The sequence below is a fragment of the Periophthalmus magnuspinnatus genome, chromosome 6 (assembly GCF_009829125.3).
Source record: "Periophthalmus magnuspinnatus isolate fPerMag1 chromosome 6, fPerMag1.2.pri, whole genome shotgun sequence".
Lineage (NCBI taxonomy): Eukaryota > Metazoa > Chordata > Actinopteri > Gobiiformes > Gobiidae > Periophthalmus > Periophthalmus magnuspinnatus.
The window spans coordinates 3,472,727-3,496,865 of record NC_047131.1 but is presented as its reverse complement, the minus strand read 5'-3'; the positions used below and the strand labels follow the sequence as shown (position 1 = coordinate 3,496,865).

General features: G+C 40.1%; 1 protein-coding gene across 1 annotated transcript in view; it reads right to left on the bottom strand.

Annotated features, from left to right (window-relative positions):
• Positions 1–24,139, bottom strand: part of ppm1h (protein phosphatase, Mg2+/Mn2+ dependent, 1H) — a 51,090-nt gene that overhangs the window by 18,271 nt on the left and 8,680 nt on the right. The window contains exons 2-7 of the mRNA XM_033968479.2: positions 23,879–24,026; positions 18,055–18,411; positions 10,617–10,729; positions 10,169–10,253; positions 8,407–8,525; positions 1,638–1,701 (exon numbers count right to left, since the gene is read on the bottom strand). Of these exons, the coding sequence (XP_033824370.1) occupies positions 1,638–1,701; positions 8,407–8,525; positions 10,169–10,253; positions 10,617–10,729; positions 18,055–18,411; positions 23,879–24,026 (886 nt within the window). The remainder of the gene's footprint in view (positions 1–1,637; positions 1,702–8,406; positions 8,526–10,168; positions 10,254–10,616; positions 10,730–18,054; positions 18,412–23,878; positions 24,027–24,139) is intronic.

Sequence of the window (24,139 nt, the reverse complement as noted above, 5' to 3'; positions counted from 1 at the left end):
GCTTCTTGCACTTGACAAAAGTGAGTGTAAACCCCAAAATGTGTGATCACAGGTACAATGTGCTCTGTGCATAATAAAGTGGTACTTCTCTTGTTCTTATAAAAAAAAAAAAAAAGCTTTTATTTTGTCTTTTTTATTTGTCAACATGATCAACAGGTTCTTTTTAAGACAATCTCCTTCTGTATTGTCTTAAGTTGATAATTTCTTGTCCGGGGTCTCGTCCAGAACATCTTACAGTCAAATAAGCGACATTAAAGAGGCTGTGCTTGATTTGTTTCCATGTATATGAGTTTGCCCTATACAAATGTACTGTAAAAGCAGCTCTTGGGGTCAGAATACATCTGCTGTGTGCTGTCTGCCTCTAATTATACAGCCCTTGTTCCCCGAGAATCAGGAAGTGCGTTGTTAGCATAAGTGGACAATATACAAATGTAATATTGTTGACTTTCTTACAAAGGTGTAAAACGTTCTGTTTTCCAGGCAGCAGAGGCCATATATCACACCAAGGGAAAACAACAGCTATGTTCTGGTCATTTTGGTTAAGGTCACATTTCTAATCTGTAGCCTCTTTCATCTCAGGAATGTGTGACCCCCAATCTGGGAGGGTTATGCAAAGATTCATTCACATTATTCGATTGTGCTTTCAATTTCTTATCTATCCACTCTTCAAGTAGTATCAAACATGTGTAAGGTGTAAGCCAGGGGTGTCCAAACTTTTTGCAATGAGGGCCAGATTTGGTGAGGTGAAAAGGTGCGGGAGCCGACCATTCACCCTCATCATTCTTTGAAACATTAATATTAAATGCACATGAACCATTTAATTTTTTTTTTTTTTACTTTTTATTGCAACTGGCTTTCACCTTTCAAAAACAAAATGAATTATACACAGATTATAAATATGAAAAAGTGAACATTTAATCTGTGGTTTTGATTATCACAATAAAATTAATTCACTGAGATTTTCAAATTTATTCACCAAACAAACTGAGACTGGACTGAAACTGAGATCTGGACTGTAGTAAATAGGCCTGGTTTGGCTCAAAGATGGTGGTTTGGATGCGCAAAACGTCACGCAGGTGAGTCAGTCTTGTCCTCGCACGGTTCTTGTTAAAGCTCATAACCGACAACTAAACAAACTCAGCATTTTCTTAGCAAATGTTCGAATTTCTTTAAACCTGTCTTTATCCAATTGCAAATGTAATTGTAAATGTGTATTTTACGTTGGTCAACAGTGCAACAGGCCACACATAATTATTTTTATTCCAGAGGCTGCGGGCCAGTGGAAATTTGTACATGGGCCACAATTGGCCCCTGGGCCGGACTTTGGGTATGCCTGATGTAAGCTCATTTTCTTTACACTCTACTGCCTTTAACCCCACTGTATTGCTGTAACCTACAATAAACATCTACAGATCGATCCCCGTGCCTCTGCGCCTGTTCTTCACGCAACAGAACATAAACTGATACATGCTAATCGTACATGCTAATCGTTTTTATCTTTATCATAATGGCAAAACTCTACTCTGGCCTCTGACAATTGTGAAAAGTGCTCATAAACTCATCACAGTGAATAATCAGGATACTAGGAATGAGTTAGGAAAATTAGGAATACCATGAAAGTGTAAGTCTCATCTTACCTTCTTCCCTTCTCCGTAGATCAGAGGAAACTTCAGGTCGTCGTCATCAATGGTTTTGTACGCCCTGTACAGACGAGACAAAAGACTTTTTCAGAGTTTTGTTTATGGAGCGTGTCGTTTGGACAGCTACTCTCATTGTATATCAGATTATCAGAATTCTGTGTGGAACTGCTTTGTTCTTTTGAAAGATTGATATAAAGATGTATAATATCACCTTCCTGGTAGAGGGTATGGCACCTGTTTGTCTCCATTGTGTTATTGTTTTCCATTGACTGTTCCACTATATGGCATTTAAAGGGCCCATATTATGCTATTTTCTGATCTATGTTAAAATGTTGTTTCCTCATCACAAACAGACCTGGAGGTGTGTTTTGTTTCATTCACACATGTTTGACACATACGCTGCATATTTAGCCCAAACAGAAAACACTCTGTTCCACCTTGTGACCTCATGTGGTGATACAGGAAGTGCTTGACTGTGTTTTTAAACTCCACACACCTTCACTAGAATCATTTGGATAATTTCAGCCCTGGAATTGCCCATCTCTACTGAACTAAAGGAAAAAAGTCACTGTTAACTTAAAAATTAGAGGAGGCATGCCCGAGACACCTCCCCACGTGGAGGGGCAGCAGCTCTACTCCGAGCTCCTCCCATATGACTGATCTCCTCACCCCAATCTCTAAGGGAGCGCCCAGCCACCCTGCGAAGGAAAGTCATGTCGAAATCTTGTCCTTTTGGTCATTACCCAGAGCTCATGGCCATAGGTGAGGGTAGAACTATAGATTGACCTGTAAATCGAGAGCTTTGCCTTTTAACTCAGCTCCTTCTTTATCAAACAGTTCGATACAGTGACCGCATCATTGCAGACGCTGCACCGATCTGTCATTCTAATGCTTCATCCTTCCCTCACTCGTAAACAAGCCCCGAGATACTTGAACTGCTCCACTTGAGGCAGGGACTCTTCACCCACCTGCAGAGGGCAAAGGTCACTTTGGAGACATAGACAGACTAATAACACATGATTACTCAAACTTATGTGAATCAATCAAAACACAACTCTGGGCATGTTTTTGATTTAAGGTAGCAACATTATAACATGACTTAAAGGATCTATTTCGTATAATATAGGATCTTTAACTTATCAGTGTTTCTGGAGCAAGAAGGTGATGCCACAAGGCCAAGTTGCACATTCAAGCAAATGGTAAATGGTCACATTTTTATATAGCGCTTTTAAACCTTCAAGGCACTCAAAGCACTTTACATCAAGGAACCATTGACCCATTCACACACACATTCACACACAGGCACTGAGGGTGAGTTAAGTGTCTTACCCAAGGACACAACAACAGCTCAACCAATGATATTTTACACCGAGAGCAGGATTTGAACCCCCTGTTTTTGGATCAGTGGACAAACACTCCACCAACTGAGCTACTGCTGCCCAAAAACAGAAGCATTCTCATACACACGGACAAAAAAAAAAAGTTTCAACAGGAAATTTTGCAAGGAAAAAGGCAGACATATTTGCTTCACCCCATATACACCAAATGATTGGCCACACATTACATTTAGAGGTAAACATTTTTAAATAGAGAAACCCTATGAGGTGCTGTAGGTGCAGAGACATTATTTGCCTATAGCCTGAGTATAATTGCTTTGGGTGTGTTATCAAATGTGAAGACTCGGCGGGGCAGATTAGCAGAAGCAGGGCTGGTTTTGACATCAGAGGAGCCCCACGCACACACGCCATATGTTCTATCAGAGCTGTGTACTGCAGCCTCAGCACTTTCACTACACAGAGCCACCAACCACTACTGCAACAAAGAACAGTCTGCTGCCTCGGAAGCAAACGGAGGAGGAGGAGGAGTGAGGGCTCGGACGGACTTTTTCTGCCAGTACTGAGGTCTGATAACTGGTATTTGCTGATAAATGTGTTAGAATACGCAATACCTATTACAATACCACAATGAAGATTAAAAAATGCTCCGTTTTTAGTAATAGAATGCAATTTACACTTTCAAAATAACAGCATGAGGTCTTAATACAGCTCAAAATAACATTAAAACTGTTCAAAATTTGTCCTGTTCTGCAGTATCGATCCCTGCTCAAACGAGTATCTAATTTCGATATTAATTTTAGTTACACAGTGCACCTTTAACATAATTTTCTATGATCTACAGTGACTTTCTAAACTTGACAGCTTCATCTAGAGGCTGTCAGGCTGGAGCTGTTGCTTTGTGTCATTACTCAGAGCATCCCGGTCCCTGTGTGTGTCCCTGAGGCGCACTGGAAGGGGCAGCGTCTCTGGGGACCTGTGTTTAGAGGCGATAAGAGCGAGAGGTGCATTAATCCTGTTATAGCCTGCTCCATCTCTCACACTGTATATAAGCTTCCACTACATGGGGTATTGTGCATGTGACTCGCTGTACTACAAATACTCTGGGTTTATAGTTGTAACCCGGGCTGACCTTTTTTGACAGAGAAAGTCAGGTTCTGATATAGACCTAGTTTAGTTCTGACAGTGGTCTATATCTTTTCAGAGCTGGTTTAGTTTATTTTAGCCCCTGTATAGAGTCCTATTTGTACATGTCTTAGTTTAGTGCAAGTCCAGTTATTAGTGTAGTCAAACTTAGGGTACTTGACATTATTTGGTCATACACTGGCCCAGTTTAGTCCTGATGTAGACTTAGTTTGATCCTGTCCTAGTCCTTGTTTAGTCCCAGTCTAGTCCAGGTTTAATTTTGGGTTTTTAGTTTAGTTTAAACCTGTGAACAGGGCAGCAACTCATGATTATTTTAGTTACCCAGTCAACCATGATTTAATTAGACACTTTTGTCAAATCCTTCCATCGCAAAGTGTAAATAATCTTGCATCATTTCATTTTTTTTGGCATGTGTTACATCTCTTCATGACAAATGTAACAACAAATGGCTCTCAAAATAACTTCTTCTTAACAGTTCTCTTTTCTCCCACTTTTACGCTGCTTTATTATTAGTCCAATTTAATGCTCTTACCCTGCTCCTGGTTTAACATTCTGGAGGTGTCCCCCCGGCCGATGCGCTCTGAGTGTGTTACACAGTGTTAGTGTTAGACGTGAGCGCAGAGAGCGGAGGGGGAGCGCAGGTCGTATCGCTCTGCAGGTGAGGAGCCGCAGTGGGGGAGCTCCTCTGTGCCAAGAAGGCTCCAGCATCTCAATATTCTCTTTGCTCATGTCAAGACTAAACGTAGTGTTTTTAAACGTGGATAATGTAATAACTTCACTTTTAATGACCTTGATAAAGCGTGAACAAAGGCGCAATGTAGCTTTTCTAGCCACGTATATGTCTATGAAGGTGTTATTGCCAGAAAATTCCACAATATGGCATTTAACTATCTCATGAACAACCACGAGATCCCAAAACAGCCAAGGATTTTTTTTTTTTGAGGATATATTTTGCAGATATCAGTGAAATATTTGTAAGTTACATTGAAACTAAAAACTGGAGCTTAGTTAAGACATCACATTTTCATAAACACTACCAAGAAGACAGCTTTATACTGTCAAAGTATTTAATTTGGGTTTTTTTTCTCAGCCTTTTGCCTCTGCACCTCTCCGCTCACACTGTGCTTTCATGTTACTCTCTCTGATCTCTGCCTCGGCGCGACCCAGGGAGCAGGATCTGAGCTGTTCCAAATCCAGCTCCGTTGATGGCTCTATCCAACCAGGCACCCAGACCTATAGCCACGGATACTGCAGTGTTTGGCAAAGCAGGTTATTCTGTTTAAGTCCTGGAATAACCTCGTGTAGTTCAGTTAAATCCTGTAAGTGGGTTTCATATGTTTTAGTCTAAGGCAGAGGGTTTATAGGACGGGACAGATGCAGCGTGAAATGGAGAGAGAGGCAAAAGACACTGCACATGTGCCACGCCTTAAACCGCTGCACCACCTGTGAGCACAGACAGGTAAAATGTACATGTACTAGTCCTGGTTTAATCCTGATTCACTTTGGGGAATGATGCTTTGTAAAAGAAACTGAAAAAATGTGACATAAAGTGTAAAGCTCACGTCAGAACTTTCAAAGATTCTCTCTATACTTGAATAATTTTTGCGATAGTGACAAAATGATATCTCCCGTTAATTCATTTGGGTTGACAGAGCACCTGCTTTATGATTACAGTCACCACAAACATCTGCAAAAGAGTTTTAAAGAGCACTGTGTAACTTTTTGGTGGTCTCTGCGCGCAATGCATGTTCCTCAATTCAACATATCTACCTTGCATTAATTTTTATTGCTTAAAAATACTGTAAAATTCTGAAAATTCATTCTTATTGTGAGCTGCTCGTCTCCACTGAGATGTAAAACGTTTAATGATATTGCGGAACATTCCAGATAAAGCAGTGACATCTCCTTGGAGTTTATATAGTGTAAAGGCAAATTCTTCCATAGATTTTTTTAGCTGGACATTTTAAACTATAGGCTTTAAAATGTTCTGATATCCTATGAACATAACCTATTTTGTATATTTTTGTTGCCAGTTCTTTGGTGATATCCTTCACAGAGCGACCTTAGCGTTTGAGTGTTTCTGCTTATAGATGAAATGGCTTATGGAGGTACAGAGACTTATAGAAGCAGAGTGATTGCTCCAGGCCCGTGTCTCTTTGTTGGCGCTTGGCCTTGATCATTTGTGCCTCTGAGCGAAGTCGGAGTACACCCACTCACTCTGCACACGAGACAAGACATGCACCATTCAAATACAACTGTACAAAGGGAAAGTGTGTACACTGGACCAGCCAAAAGACAGGACAGGTGCTGTTCACACTCTATCATCTTGTCACCAATAAAAATGATCAGGTTCAACAGTTGTGAATTTACCTTTTGGATATTTCATGGGAAAATCAATCATTATCTTTAGAGAAAAACTTGCCCTTGCCCCTCCATCTGAGAGTATGACATCATCACAGTCTGAATGTGAAAACCACCAATAAAATATTAAACTATGTGCTTCAGAGTTTTGTCTACTTTGAAGGTCTTATATTATGCAAATTTGACTCTTGTGAGCTTTAAGCCATGTTAGAATGTTTTTACATCCTCAAAAAAATACCTGGACTCTCCCAAACTCAAAATGCTCTGTTCCACCTTGTGATGTCATGAAGTGGTAGTTCTCAAGTTAACAGCTCCTTTTACCTTTTGTTTTGTAGAGATTGGGAATTCCAGGGCTGATATTATCCAAATGATCCTTGTGAAGGTGTATGGAGTTTAAAAACACAGTGGAGCACTTCTTGTATTACCACATGATGACATCACAAGGAGGAACAGAGCGTTTTATCTGTGACAGAAAAACTCAGTCTAAATAAACAGATGAGAATGCTATTTGGTTTCCTGAGCAGCCTGTCCCTTCAACATTCTGTTTGAAGGGTCTGGAAGTGGACCATAGAGACTATAAAACCTCTGTCCTAACTTGGGACGGTCCAACTACAAGCACTAATTTGTTGCAAGCGTCTCTCAATGTGGAAGACATCTCTAGGAAATTCTTGTACAATTCAGAGCGAAATATAAAACATCGTTTACCTGAGATAAATAACAGTTTATTGCTTCGATTATTGCTTCTGCAGAAATCCACACCGTTTCTCATTCCTCTGTGTTTATTCCCCTTTTTTATGTGTAAGCTGCCATGTCTCTTTTTCTCTGATTAGTTAATCCACCAGTCAATCATGTCCAACTCACATCAGGAAGACAGGAGCAACCAGCAACGAAGCAGGTGGTGGAACAGAAAAGTTACACAGTGCATCTTTAATCACTGGGACACTAATTTGGAGGTGAGACCTGCAGACCAGTGCGTGAACAGAAGTGGGTTATGGTGGGAGCTGTTTAAATATACATCACAGGTTGTCTGTGCAGGGAGACAGTGAGCAGGCAGCTGCACGGGCCCAATAAAGAAACACACATGACCTACATCTATGCACCCGGTGACGCCACACGCAGCACCGCACACGGCCTACAGGGGGCAGAGCTGTCACCGAGCACCTGTCCTGATAGAGCTAAAGCTTACGTTATCATGTTACTGAAAATAAGGTACAGGAGATTTGTGAGGAGAGGCAGAACGTATATACACTGCACTCACGTCTATACATATGTTCCAGAAGGATAAAAAATGAGGACAGTTGCTATAGCGATTAACGATTTTTTCCTTTAGAATGCTGCATAAAACAGAAAGCTGAAACCCATGAGTAGCGTAGGAGGACTTTGAGTACAATTTATAGTGTGGGGAAATAGCCATATATCACGATATTAAATTGTACTGCGTTTGTCTGTCTTTGTCTGTATTTTAAACCTCTACAAATATTTTCTGAGATGTATAGGATCCTTGTGGTTCACAATCTTCTCTCAAAGTGAACGCTCCTGGATATGTTTAGAATGCACACTCAACTAAATATAGATTTGCAAACACAAGGCGCTAACCTAATCGGAATTGCAATTTGTTTCTGAGCTTTGTATATTTATGCACGTCTGGTTTTTAACTACTTAAAGCTGCAAACTTTTCTGGAGGCAATCCACCACCTGCTTGTCTACCACCTTTTTGGGAATGTTCTACAGTATGGCATTATCTACAACAAATCTATCAAGCTTTATTCAATTACACAGATTTTTGTTGCTGGGTCTGATGGCGTCACCTGCTCGTCTCCATGGATTAAAGTACTTTACTACTCTGGCGCATTTTTAAAACAACAGCTACATCTCCATGGAGACGAGCTGCTAACAAAAGGTTCAGTTATGTAAATGTCACTCACCATCCAGACATCGTGAAGTCTCTGTAGAGCATCCTCTTGCCCACCTCCCTCCTCTGGACCCTCCGTGGGAACTCCAGATGTGTGAACTCATTCCCCAACAAGTGAGGCTGCATGTAGGCCTACAAAAAAATATACAAATACTGTATAAGACAAGTGAGGCTGCATGTAGGCCTACAAGAAATATACAAATACTGTATAAGACAAGTGTGGCTGCATGTAGGCCTACAAAAAATATACAAATACTGTATAAGACAAGTGTGGCTGCATGTAGGCCTACAAAAAATATACAAATACTGTATAAGACAAGTGTGGCTGCATGTAGGCCTACAAAAATATACAAATACTGTATAAGACAAGTGTGGCTGCATGTAGGCCTACAAAAATTTACAAATACTGTATAAGACAAGTGTGGCTGCATGTAGGCCTACAACATAATGGTACAAATCCTATCTAGGACAAGCTGCATGTAGGCTTATGAAATCAAGACACAAATACTATATAAGTCAAGCTGTGTGTAGGCCTACGAAATACAGATACAAATACTATATAAGACAAGCTGCATGTAGGCCTATGGAATGAAGATACAAATACTATATAAGTCAAGCTGTGTGCAAGCCTACGAAATAAAGATCCAAATACTATATAACCATGTAAGCCTTCAAAATAAAGATCCAAATACTATATAAGACAAGCTGCATGTAGGCCTATGAAGTACAGGGACAAATACTACATAAGACAAGTGTGGCTGCATGTAGGCCTGTGAAAAATAAAGACACAAATACTATATAAGACAAGCTGCGTGTAGGCCTGTGAAAAATAAAGACACAAATACTATATAAGACAAGCTGCATGTAGGCCTATGAAGTACAAGGACAAATACTACATAAGAAGTGTGGCTGCATGTGCACTACCAGTCACAAGTTTGGACACACATTTCCATTTACACATTTTGTCTACATAATTCCATATATCTTTCTTTATATATGTTATGTCTTCTGGCTAAAATGTCAAAAATATTAAACAAAGAAAAATAAATGAGAAGGTGTGTCCAAACTTTTGACCGACGAATGACAAATTGACAAACAGCACATAGAGATTGTGTCGTTTATAATCATCAGTCGTCAGCTTAGGTCTTTTTAATGCAGTGATTGAAAGTTTGTGTAAAATAATACTGCAAGACATTTTTATTTGATTTGACTACTGCAAAAAACAAGTGCAGCTGCATGTAGGTCTTTGGAATACAGAGACTAATACATACACAACATAAGAGAGGGCAACTCTGCCTGCGGATAGGAAAAACTATCCAAGAGCTCTAATAAACTGCTACAGAGAAGGCAGAGGAAGGGAGAGCTCATCCGCTAATATATGGCAGCTGGTGTTTGTACTGCGGGTGGTACCGTGTTGAGTTTAAAGTGTAAGTAAACACAGAATCAACTCTGCTGCTAAACTGTGTGTGTTATTTTAATAGCATTGTCTACGGTTCCTAGTCTTTTTTGGGGGGAGTTTTAGTGGAAAAAGGTTACATTTGCAGCTTTTCGTTGTACTGCCTCTAGTGGCAATTTCAAGTAGTACGTGACATCTGGCTGCAGGGGCGGAGTTTGACGTGTGGATACCTGTTCGATCAATCACACTGACCCCCCACACTTTCCCTTTGCTCCTCCAGGCACTACCCAGTTTAGCAGCTCTATTTAAGATGTGCTCGTGGGCGGAGTTTAGACGTTTAGTCCCACTACTTTAATGATACAGATACAAATAAACATACCAGGAACTGCAGCCTCTGTCTCTCCGACTCTGGAGTGAACTCTGAGGACATGGGGATGACCTCTCCAGACCGGATGATGATGGCTCTGAGGAGAAAGTAGCACCAGCAGTTCAATACATCTTATAAAATATCAACTCACCTGTTCCAAATTACTTTCAAATAACTGCATCTCTCTTTTACCTGCCTCTTTCATTTGCATTTTTGTCTCTTTACACCGTGTGAAGTGTCTCCGAGTGTCATGAAAAGCGCTATAAGTGTTATGTATTATTATAATTATACAAAGTACAAACCACAAATCTGTTTTAACTTCTAAAGCATTACTCGACGCCGTTAGCCGAAGGTCTCGTCGTAATGAGACAGATGTATAAATTCCACTCACATGAGACACCGTTCGTCCTGATTGGTTCATCGCTGTAATAGTTGTAATTACGATGATCCCGTTGTTTACCTGCTATCCCCTGCGTTCCCCACGTACAGATTCCCCAGTAAATACACCACCACCAGAGCCGTGCAGCCTCCGGAGATGTTGTACACGGACTTCTCCCGCTCAATCTGGAAGTCCTGAAAAACACACGTTCAACATTCAGTAAGCAAATTTAAAGATGCGCTATGGAACATTTGCACCACTTTTATTCCGTCCATAGATATGTTATTGCACTGGCTGTAATTATCCAAAGTACAGCATTAAAGATGATCTATTATGCCTGCGTCTGCTGTATAGCTGTAATCTCTGACACCTGTGGACCATTATGTCGTAATTTGAATAAATATTATATTCATCACGGCAAAGAGTCGGCACCTACGATGGATAGCTGCAGATCACGCCAGCAAGCAGCAGAGTGGTTTTCTTATTATTGGACCAAAGTGACACTGCTGAGTCCTGCATGTAACATCGATTAAGAAAAGAAAACTGGAGAAAGAAGTCACTCCAAATACAACTTTGAGCGGGTAAATGAGAAGGGGAAACAACTATAACATGGTAGAAGCTCTAAAAAGTCGATTTTGCATAATGTGTCTGCTTTAAACTTCTATCTTCATGAAGGGAAGCTACACGATTTTCATGGCATTTTGGAGCAATTTAAACACCATAATGAAAAAAAAAAAGTTTATGCTGTGGAATTTTCCAGATAATAGTATCTCAAGATGGTGGTTAAAGGTTGAAAAATGGGATACTGTTATAAACAAATACATTCTTATAAGGGTCCCAGTCCAGTCCCAATTTAGACCCAGTTTAGACCCAGTTTAGACCCAATTTAGACCCAATTTAGACCCAATTTAGACCCAATTTAGACCCAGTTTAGACCCAATTTAGACCCAATTTAGACCCAGTTTAGACCCAAATTAGACCAAGTTTAGACCAAGTTTAGATCCAATTTAGACCCAGTTTAGACCCAATTTAGACCCAGTTTAGACCCAATTAAGACCCAGTTTAGACCCAATTTAGACCCAATTTAGACCTAGTTTAGACCCAATTTAGACCCAATTTAGACCCAAATTAGACGAAGTTTAGACCAAGTTTAGATCCAATTTAGACCCAATTTAGATCCAGTTTAGACCCAGTTTAGACCTAAATTAGACCAAGTTTAGACCCAATTTAGACCCAGTTTAGACCCCATTTAGACCCCATTTAGTCCCAGCTTAAACCCAATATAGACCCGGTTTAGATCCAATTTAGACTCAGCTTAGACCCAGTTTAAACCCAGTTCAGACCCAGTTTAGACCCAATTTACACCCAATTTAGACCCATTGTAGACCCAGTTTAGACTCAGTGTAGACCCAATTTAGACCCAGTTTAGACCCAGTTTAGACCCAGTTTAGACCCATTTCAATGCGTGTGAATAGACCAATGTCTTTATTAATCAGAAACATTGTACATCCAATGGCAGCAAAAGAGAAAGGGAAGCACAGACATGGAAAGAGGAAATTATGAGCTGATGGATATAATACCAGTTAATTACCCCAGATTAATTTAGCGTTAATTAAACCCAAAACCGACCGCTTCGTTAATCAGATGAAGAATCACGCTGTCACCGGTTTAATCAAAATGTGAACGTATATTTGAAACGCCGTGATTTTAACCCCTTGTAATCCTCGGATGTGTTAGCCTGCTGTTAGCGACTCTGTGGGCTAGTACTTTTTTTTACTGTCAAGCCACAAAAAGCGACGCCCCCCTGTGGTGAGTTCAGTGTGGGTTTATCTGTGAAAACAGTGGTGGAGATATAGAAGGAGAGAGGGAGGAGAAGAAGAGAGAGTGAGAGGACAAGGAAAGGGAGAAGGAGATAGATAGAGATGGATAGAAAGGAAGAAAGAGACACAGAGGGAGGGAGAAAGGGAGAGTAAGAGGGGGGTAGAGAGGGATAGAGGGAAAAAGAGAGAAGAGAGTGAGAGAATGAAAGAGAGAGGGAGAAAAAATGAAAAAGGGAGGGTAAAAGAGAGGAACAGGGAGATAAAGGATAAAAAAATGGTGATGATGGAGAGGAAGGTGGGAGAAAGGGGATGAAAAGAGACAGTGAGAGAGGAGAAACATGGAGAGAGGGAGAACTATAGAGAAGGTTGGAGAGTGAGAGAAACAGAGAGAGGGGGAAGACAGAGAGTGAAAGAGGAGAGAAAAGGAGAGACAGAGAGAGAAAGGGAGAGTAAGAGAGCATTAGAAATCGAGGGAAAGAAAGAGAGAGAGTTGGATGGGGGTTAGACAGAGGGAGAGGGAGGGAGAGAGAGAGAGATGACAAGAATATTTGATGCTACTACTCAGCTGGTGATGACTTTATCTGAAAACAGAGAGAGACGAGAATGTGTTTCACTATGTAACAGATTTGGGGCACTGAGCATGCTGTTATATGTTTCCAAAAATGTTCCTATTAACTGTGCATTGCAGCTGAACATACTGCGTCTTTATTATTTGGAATTGTAGTAGTTTAATTGGTATTTCACAGCATTTTTAGAGCATGAAGAAGAGACAAAAAAGGTTCAGGTTTACAAACATGAAGTCAGTGTAAACCAGAACTAAACCAGGTACAGGGTTCTACAATGTACTGCAATCAAAATCAATAATCATATGAGTTGTTGTAATTCTCAGTTCTCAAATGCTGCCATGATGATGTGATAATAGAACATTCTCTGCAAAGAACAACATATCCCGTCTTTTAATAGAACAAATCGAGTTGGACCAATACAAACCTCCACAAACAAGTTCTGAAATTCATTTGCTTCCAGTATGAGTTTATCAAAACATATTTCTCAAATGTTAATGCTCCTGGAGGCGTTTGCAGCGTGCTCTCTGAACAGAATCACACTTTTTAAACAGAAATCTCACATCTAATGGCAACAATCATCTGTTTTTCTCCACAAATCGTACAGCCATGTAAACTAAGATGAATCTAAACCAAATCTACTAACCTGATCTATAACTACACTCAGGCTAAACCAGGTCTACACCAGGTCTACACCAGGTCTACACCAGGTCTAAACCTGGTCTAAACCTGGTCTACACCAGGTCTAATCCAGGTCTACACCAGGTCTAAACCCGGTCTAAACCCAGTCTACACCAGGTCTAAACCAGGTCTAAACCCAGTCTACACCAGGTCTAAACCCGGTCTAAACCCGGTCTAAACCCAGTCTACACCAGGTCTAAACCCGGTCTAAACCCAGTCTACACCAGGTCTAAACCCGGTCTAAACCCGGTCTAAACCTGGTCTCTGGGGTGTAAGGAGCCTGTCTGATGGATGTCCATGTCAGTAACCTTGAGAGATGAGAGGCAGTACAAATGTGTCCTTCACCCAACCCTGAATAATGAATCCCCTGCACATATTTATCCTGCTGTATCCGACCCAAAACCAGTCGCTGCAGGCAAGTCGTCAATAATGAAACAGTCTGTGAAAACATCCACACCTCAACTCCACTGCCCCACCAGAAGAGACTGACCCATCCACGAGACTGACACACAGGAGACGGGGCAGAACCACGTCAAAATGTATCATCGAGCCAAAGTCAATTCCTGCTGTCAATTCAATCCAATCCAATTTATTTTTGTAAAGCCCAAAATCACAACAGTTGTCACCTCTCAGGGTTTAACAACATCACTAAATTAACCAACAGAAAGTTAGAAAATCAATAAAAGGCAAGCAGGTTAACCAACATTCATAGAAAACAAGCAAATGGATAACTGTCCCTGAGCGCCCCCTGTCCTGTCCTGTCCTGTCCTGTCCTTAGACCGTCCTTCTTGGCAAAAAAACCCCCAAAAAACCACAGTGATTGAGCACTCCACTGGCACGGACAGGCTACACATGTGTCCAGGACTGATGCACATTTGCAGATAGATGTGCATCAGTCTTGGAAAGACCTTTTTTAACCACATAACAATAACAATGGAGTTTCGCCTTCATTAACTCAGAGGTGTGTTTTGATTAAGTCCAACCCACTGCGCTGGACTTACTTGTGATCTAGGTCAGATCTTTTTCGAACATTTTCAGATTGTTATGAGCTTTAAGCCATGTTATAATGCTGTTACCTCCTCAAAAACACACCAGAAGATGTGTTTTGTTTCATTCACACATGTTTGAGTAATCCTGGTTTACATCTGCGAAACTCCAAATGCTCTGTTCCACCTTGTGATGTCACGAAGCAATAATTTTGAAGTTAACAGCTGATTTTTTTACATTTAGTTCAGTTGAGATAAAATTATCCAAATGATTCTAGTGAAGGTGTGTGGAGTTTAAAAACACAGTGGAGCACTTCATGTATTACCACATGATGACATCACAAGGTGGAACAGAGTGTTTTCAGTTTGAGAGAAGAACTCTTGCAGCTTAAATATGCAGGGTGTGTGTGTTAAACATGTGTGAATGAAACAAAAAACAACTCCAGGTGTGTTTGTGATGAGGAAACAGCATTAAAACAGATCAGAAAACAGTGTAAAATGGGCCCTTTAATATAAACTTAGAAACATATTATGAGTCTATGAGACACTTCAGTCCTACTGGGCCATCCTGACAGGAGCAGTGGAGAGTGTGAGGACCCATCTCCAGACCTCGATTTCTAGTCAAGAGTACCTAGTTGGAGAATTATCTTACTGAGCATGGTTTAGATCAGGGCTGTCCAAACTACAGCCCAGATGCAGCCCTCAGACCAAATTTTGTTGGCCCTCTTGCCTTCTCCTAAACTGGCCCAATTGATCAGAAAGTATTTTTTACTACAAATTGAAGAGATTCCACCTCTAAAACGTGAATAACATCACATTGCATTGTGACATAGACCTAAAGATAATCTTCTGTCTTATTAAAGGTACAATAGCTCTGTCAAACCCTGTCTCCTAACTCTGACAAATTTAACTCCTTGTATCAACACTAGTCTGTGGCCCTCTGCTTCAATTATGTTTCAGAATGTGGCCCTCGGTGAAAAAAGTTTAGACACCCCTGGTTTAGATTGATGGGAATCACAAACCCCAAGAACAATGGGGTTTGTGACAGTTTGAGTTAAAAGGGAGCAAGAAATAACAGGGTTTAAGTAATTTGTTTGTGTGTTTATTCTAGTGGTGTACAATTGATAAGAAACGCTCAGACGATCTAAAACAGCTGCAGCGTTAAACAAGCCTAATTAGTCAAAGCTTTAATTGAGGAGCACACGACAGGTAATTAACTAAATAAATCATTTCTGTCCAGTGTTTTAGCAAAGGTATTAGCATATGTGGTGTTTTGAGGACAGAACGGCCTTTAGGCTTAAAATATGACATATTACAGTAGCCTATTTTTATCACTTTTGTCATCTTTTTTTTTTTTTTTTTATCACATGCGCTCGTGGTTACTGCACTGGGCTGATTTAATAATATGGGTCCATTAATTTCCTAAAAATGCAGAAGTGACTTTAAATGAATTCTCTGTGAATAACATAAAGTAAAAGGCAAAACCAATACAAAGACCACTTGTTGTTGACCACTGCCTCCTAGTGGTGAGATTGTGGAAGCACCAGGTTGTATTTAATAGCACTGTACTTTGTAATTGGATTATGAAAGACGCCCACTTCAGATCTAATTAAACACCTCTTGAACAGAACCAGCTACGGACATAAAAACAAGAGCTATAATAAACTATTTGTGTTTGTGGCATCACTCAACAGCTTTAAAAATGTGCACAAGTTGAATGTTTTAATATCCGATGCATTATTAATATGTCTGTCAATAGTCAAAGGTTAAATGCAGAGGTGTCCAAAGAGCTTTTTGACCCTCAGGCCTCCTACTGAATTGACCCAATATATTTCTTACTGCACATTTAAGTAACTGTATGACTATTACCTCAAAAACATCACACTGCACTGTGATCCAGACCTATAATGAATGTTCTAAGATTTATTAAAGGGTCAGTGTCTCAGTCAGAGCTCTGTTAATGTCTAAATCATTTACAATATTGACTCCCAGTCCGTGGCCCTCAGCTCCAAATCTGGTTCAATATTTGGCCCTCGTGAGTAAAATCAGTATTTGATTTAAACAGTTTTTCTTCTTATCTGAGAGAGAAAAATGTCACATGCTATCTTTGATAATATCCTACTGCCATACTGATGAGTGTCCTACATTTAAGGGCTGAAACACAAAAACACATGTATTTCAGCACCTTGTACAGATCTAAACTAAAGAGTAGCAGAATAAGTTAGCATTAGTGTAGGGTTAGGGTAGGCTTAGTGTAAAGGAAATTAAAATGTTGTGTGATTGTTTTACCTTTTAGAAATCACTTGGTCTTGTAAATAAAAATAAAAAACTCATTTGGTTTGGTAGTGTTAGGAAACCTTTCATGTAAACACGTTTGTTCCCTTTTGGCTGCTAATCTTGTTAAAATGTGTTTGTAATGTAAGTGAAGATAGATGTAATCAGACCATACAGTTGCTTTCATATCTCTCTCCCTTGAAGTGTATCACGCCTTGTATTGTTTTAACTCCACATGTTACATTCTGAGGTGATCCAGCTCATAAATGCCCCCAGGAGCTCATCTGACCACACCTCAAGAGGAGTGTCACATTCTTACTCTGAACTGTATGTCCTCTGGTTCATCTCAAACTATATAAACTTGGTGATTTCCATCATTTGGGGTCTGACATTAGGGGGAGATGCTGTCGGACCTATTTCTTGCAAAAAAATAAACTCTTCGTCTTTGCTTTAACATTCATCAGAACATGTAAAAGGAGACTTATTTCCACAACACTTAGGGTTAGTATTTGGTTGTTTGTGGACAAAATTACAGTACGTCAATAAAGCAGCCTTTGCAGCCTAATCAGATCCTTTGACATTGCAATTTTGAATCTTGCACCTCTACTACATTTCCTGACACATCCTCCTTCTGACCAACAGTGCAGTCTGACACTTCTGGTGATGTGGCCAGGCTGTTAACCTTTAAACTTTGCACCCGAGAGCTGTGAGGTCATCCCGCTCCGTTCGGATTGGCTGTGAGTCGTGGCCTTGCCCTGTTTTGATTGGCTGTAGCCGTGGCCCCTTTGCCCTCAGTCAAGGCTAAGTCTGAGCATCCACTTAGGAGCACAGGGAGCAGATGGAGTCCACCGCTAGCAGCAAAGACAGACCACACTCTGCTTATTTTAGAGCTGTTATTTTGACTAGTATACGAGGAATGACAGGAGGTTTCATAACATACATGTGGGAGCAACAACTGTATTCCATAATATTATTTAACGGTGCTATACTTTTTTTACAGTATTAAAATGTAAAAAACAGAAGTAGTTGATTTTAAACGGTTTACAGTGGTCTAAAGTTGGTCCTCATTTGCCTTAAGCATTTCAAGCATCCGAATTATTCATCGCAACTTGTTCTAACACGTACTTCCTGATTATTTTCTTCTGCAACAATATGGAAACTATAGTGGATTTGGATAATACAGTCTTGTCCTCACCATATCTTTGAATGCGTTCTCTATGGCACCGATGACCAGGCTCTCGTGTGAAACCTTCTTCTCACTAAAGAATCGTGCAGGTGGAGCGTGAGGTGAGCCCGGCGCTCCAGCAGCCCCCCTCAACGACACGGCCCTGCTCAGACCCTTCTGCGCCGGGGCCAGGTGCTGGTTCAGAGGCTCCTCCCCTAGACAGGTAGGGGGCGATGTACCGGGGGTGAGCAGGATGTCCATGACCTCCTGAAGGTGTAGAGCGATGTGGTGGTGGAGGAGGTGAGACGCCATGACAGCCACTCCAGACCCCGCGTGACCGTCAAACAGGGCCCAGTAATGGAAAGGAAGGTCCTCAGGGGAAGGGCTCTGAAAGAAGAGTTTTGTCATTAGGGATGTGCAATTAATCAGACTTATCAGCGTGATTTGAATTGTTACAAATTTCAATTAAGTGTTCAGAAGGTGCTTGGTCTCCCTGGAGCAAAGCCACTTTTCTAATCTAAAAGACTTTTAAAAGTGTTACAAAACTTTAAAATAAAATATATCAGGTCTATACTTTTTTACAAGTAAATTCTGAAACTATAGAAGTAATTGTGAGTCAGAAGAATCGTGATTATGATTTTTGGCAGTGTTGAGCAGCTTTATTTACTTGATACTACAACCTGAAACTCGATTTTGATACTAAGGAAAAGGTTTGATACTCGATACTTATGAAAGAAAAAAAAAGCTTTCTTAAACAACAGAATGTGACTTACAACACAAAATAATAGACATCTTCATAGTTCATCTCCATGTGCTCTTGTACTAGCTCTTAAACTATTCAGAAAATGTTCTACTTGTGTTATCGTGGCAGGTGGAGCCTTTACAGTTCCATACAGTTAAAATCATGAACGAATTAAGATTAAGATTGATGTAAGATTAATCACAATCAAAAAGAAATCGCAATTTGAACGGACGCAATTAGTTGAAGTAGGGATGGGACAATAAACCATAATACATAAAAAATGTACACAATCATTCATGGGACATTCTAAATAAACATGATAATGTCCAGAATATGCAGAAAACTTCTTCTCCCTGATCATCTCTTCTACATCATTGTTGTTTTCACCTATAACAAAGTACAATAATATAACAGTTGTTTAAATATGGAGCTTTTAATAATATTAAAATTATAATTATTCATGTAGAGAACATTTTTAAACATTTTTTAAACTGTCAACTATAATCGTTAATTGTAATTATTTTGGCCATGATAATATCAACGCCAAATTTCAGTATCGTCCCATGTCTAATTTGAAGAACCATGATTTCCTCCACAAACAGCATTCTGCATAAAAACCTGCTCCCCTCCAGACTCTGTACAAGCATGTAATGAAATGTGATCCTTTTTTCGGTTTGTCAGTTCACATTTCAGTCTTTTTGTTAGTTGTTGCTTTAAAATGTAAAATGTACACTCTGAACAGACTCCTACACTAAAAGAAACATTTTGCATGGAAATTGAATCACAATTGGAATGCTTGTCAAAAAAAAAAGAAGTAAATGTAGCTTTTCTTGCAGTTTTTATTTGCTATACCCACCTCTGGCCATTTCTGTTCTAAGTGAGCGCAGCCAGGATAAAGGACCGTTCTGATCAAAGCTTCAGAGAGCACCTGCCTGGATAAGCCTCTGCTCTGATGTTACAGCATGCTCGCTTTGTTCCCTTGTCTTTTGATAAACCTGCTCTAGTAAAACATTGTACATTTCACACCACTTTGTTCCTCTGTAAAGCCCCACAGCCCAGATAAAATGTGCTCTGATCTGTTTCATTCACAAAAGCCTTCAAAAACCTTCAGAACGTCTCTCATGTTTATCGAATGTGTCAAGCTTGACCGCAGCCACTTCACCTTCGCTTTCACATTGTGGGACAACTCAACAAGACATTTTTATTTGTTAAACATTTTGTAGGAATGACCCTTTTTTTTTTTTTTTTTCTCAGCAAAAACTTATATTATTTATTTTGCTGTTGTGGACAGTAACCAGTCTTTCCCAATGTCAGTATAAAAAAATGACATTGGGAATTTTTCATGACTTTCTTTAGTCAGAAGTTTACAGATATTTAATTAGTATTTGGTTCCATTGCCTTTAAACTGTATGACTTGGGTCAAATGTTTTGGATTTCCTTCCACAAGCTTCTCACAATAGTTGGCAGGGATTTTGGCCCATTCGTCCAGACAGAACTGGTGTAACTGAGCCAAGTTTGTGGCCATCTTGCTCGCACATATATAGGAATGAGATCAGAGCTTTGTGATGGTCACTCCAAAGCATTGACTTTGTTATGCTTAATCCACTTTGTAACCAGTTTGGCAGTATGCTTCAGGTCATTGTCCACTTGGAAGACTCATTTGTGCCCAAGCTTTAACTTCTTGGCTGATGTCTCAAGATGTTGTGTCAGTATTTCCACATAATGTTCTTTCCTCATGATACAATCTATTTTGTGAAGTGCCCCAGTAACTCCTGCAGCAAAACAACCCCATATTTCACAGTTTGGAGGAAAAAGGGGGAAGCTTGCGAGGCTGAAAACACCATCCTAACGTAATGATGCTCATTATGCCCAAACAGTTCAATTTTGGTTTGATCAGACCACAGGACATGTCTCAAAAATTTAAGTCTTCTTTGTCCCTGTGCACTGTAAACTGCCTTTTTTATGTTTCTTTTGGAGTAAAGTCTTCTTCCTGCAGAGTGGTCTTTCAGTCCATGTCACTGTGGATAATGACACACTCTTACAGCTTCAGCAGCATCTTCACAAAGTCTTTTGCTTTTGTTCTTGAGTTGATCTGCACATTTCAGACCAAAGCTCGTTCATCTCTGGGACACAGGACCCATCTCCTTCCTGAGTGGTGTGATGCTGGACATTCCCATGATCTTTATTTTTGAGTATAATTGTTTGAACAGATGAACGTGGCACCTTCAGGCGTCTGGACATTACACCAAGGATGAACTAGACTTGTGCAAATCCACAGTGATCTTCCTGATATCTGGGCTGATTTCTTTTTACTTTCCCATGATTTTACACAAAGTAGCAGTGTGTTTCAAGTGTGCCTTCAAATACATCCACAGTATTGTCTGTAATTAACTCAAATGTTGTCAATAAACCAATCAGAAGCTTCCAAAGACATGACATCATCATCTGGGTTTTCCCATATTGTTTAAAGTCATAGTAATCTTACTGTATGAAAACTTCTGACTTTGAAGAAACTCATGAAAAATTGTCTAAAAAATAATCCTCTCATTATTCTGGCATTTAGGAAATAGAAATAATTTGGGTAATACTAATTGACCTAAAACAGGAAGAGTTTAGTCTGATTTCATGTTATGTGTATGTGTCCTTTTATATAGAGCATGTAAACTTCTGGTTTCCACTGTACATGCAAGCTAGATGAGTTTAATGCCATATTGTGGAACATTTGAGAGAACAATAACATCTTTATGGAGACAAGCAGGTGGCTGATCCCCCACCAGAAAAGTTACATAGATTGTTCAATTTAAAGCGCACTAACAGCTTGGGCTACTTCAGTGATAAAGGTGTGAATAATATTTGGTTTGTGCTGAGCTTGTTCTAAATATAAAATCAGGAGCAGTGAGTTCTCCACAGTCTCTTATGGCTCTTGTGCATCTGCAGCAGTGAGTCATGGGGCTCTGCTGTCGGCTCTGGGTGAAAATACAGACACTATGAAAGAATTTTACCTTCACTGGTTCTCTACACTTAGGCTGTGAAACGATATGGAAAATGTGATAAAGCCACATGTAACATTTATAATTGTAGGGATGCCACTTGCAATCCATGAACACAAGCACAGAGTTCATAGTGACTCTTTCCTAATACAAACATTTGCTATTGATCTTATTCCAACCCACCTACTTTTGCTGTAAATGCTACTAAATGCTAAAATCTGATATAAAGTAGGTTGATTTCTGTCAAGTGTTCAATGTTTATATGCAACAACAAGTCAACACTGCACCGCTTCTCTGGGAGGTTTTAAAGCAGGTTTTTCGTCCCTATAGAACGTTTTTGCTGTCAAGATTGGCAGCCTCATGCAAAATAATACAAAATCTGTAGCAATGGCAGTGCCTAAAGCAACTTCCAAAATAATAACACTCACACCACATTCATACTAGGCAAAGTAGGTTAAGTGTTTTGCCAAAGGACACAATGACAGTTTCCTCTACAGTCACTGCGGCCCCCGTGTGGGACCTAGTTTCTCAGTGGTCTCCCATCCAAGTACTAACCAGGCCCGGCCACGCTGAGGTCGGGCACTGAGAAGCAGGTACAGCCTCGATATAGTCTGTCTTTTGGACGTGACGTATTCATACTGTGCAGTACATTATACGGTGGAGGCCGTTCACTTTGAAAAACACTGGGTTTGTATTCGTAAGCAGAAGTGAACGCTGGCTGCTAGTGTTCAGAGGAAAGCTGCAGAGTTGTGAGAAATCTCGGGGCCTAAAAACTGCTGAAGGGGCAGTGTGAGTGGACAGTGACTCCCACAGAGACTGAGAGCATTCAGGGACTCAACGACATGAGTATAAAAGAGCATGACTCTTAAAATACACTAGAAGGTTATTCATTTAGGTAACATGTTATAGTAATGGCACAAGTTAATGCATTAGCTCATCATGATTCTTACATCACATTTTCCTCTTTTTTTTTTTTTAATTTTCTGTAAAGTTTAAAAAGCATTCTTATCCGTTACGTTTTCCTCTCTGACACCCTCTTGTTCTCACTACATCCATAAATTGTGATTTGCATTTTCTACGTAAAATATTTTTTGCCGTTGTGGCAAAGTGGCTGTATTTTTCATATTCATTAGGTTCCATGAGCTAAATTTGTGCTCCCGGCTTTGAGAGACGCAAACCAAAACAAAACCTGCTTTGTGCTCCACTTTACAACACGATATCCATTTTGCATAGTAAATCTGACCCAAAGTTGACAAAAATATGTTTAGTTGGAGGTTTAGTTGATGAAAATGTATGTCATTTTTAGGGCTTTAGTCGACTAAAGACTTGTGCTGTTGTCAAACACTCACAAAACTTGAATCTTGTGGAAAAAAAAAAGAAGTACAAAAAAGTTCTAGTAAACAGAATCTTCATAAGTGAAAAGCCAGATGAAACGACCTGCTCCAAAGCTCCAAAAGCCCCAGATAAGTCTCCATACTTTCTCTTTTCTGCTTTGGTCTATAAAAATTATTAGTTGACTAATGAAAAACCTGGTTGACTAAAGCCCGCCACACACAACAGTATAATTAGCCTGGTTTAAGAACCGATTTGCTTCCTCCCGACTTCAGGGAGGCACGACCCGGCTTTGGATCCTCGTATGCATATTTTTAATCCGCTGTGTTCCTCATTTGTGTGGTGTCAGTAAGATTCTGAGCTGCTCTGTCATATTGTAACCACAAAAACATCGCTACAGTAACAGCCAATAAAACAGTGTCAGGGACAGACGGGGCTGACAGACAAACAGGCGCAAGATTCAAACTCAGGAAATAGTGAAAATAATGAACTGCAGTGTTCTCATCCTCTGCAAATAATGACTCCCAGCCCACAAAACAGTGTTATTAATCAATAGTGACTCTATTTCCTGTGTGCTTCTATTTATCTTAATTATTGCACCAAATTTCTCAGATAATAATAACATAACGAGACACTTTACTGTAAACAGACAATTTTTAGCTTGTGGTGTGTGGTCTCTTCGCTGCCATATCCCGCTAAATTCTTTGTACTCAGAGGATCACTAAGACTTTTAAATCTCATACAATTCTCCTTTTCTGTGGTCTGCATTTTTTGTCTCATGTTTACTGACCGTTTCGTGCTTGAGGCTGAGTCCATCTCCGTTGGGCAGAGACGACCTCCTTCTCCGAGACGGGGAGCGTGTGGTCCTCCTCTGCACCCGCAGCACCTCACAGCAGGCCTGGTCCTCATTCAGAGCGCTCTTCCCCGCGTTGATCACCCTGCACACAAACGGAAGGTGAGGAAAAGAGGTATAAGCCACTTCACTTTACATAACGGCCAAATACACACACATTTATGTTTTTATTTCATAGTGTGGAGCATTCCAAGCAAG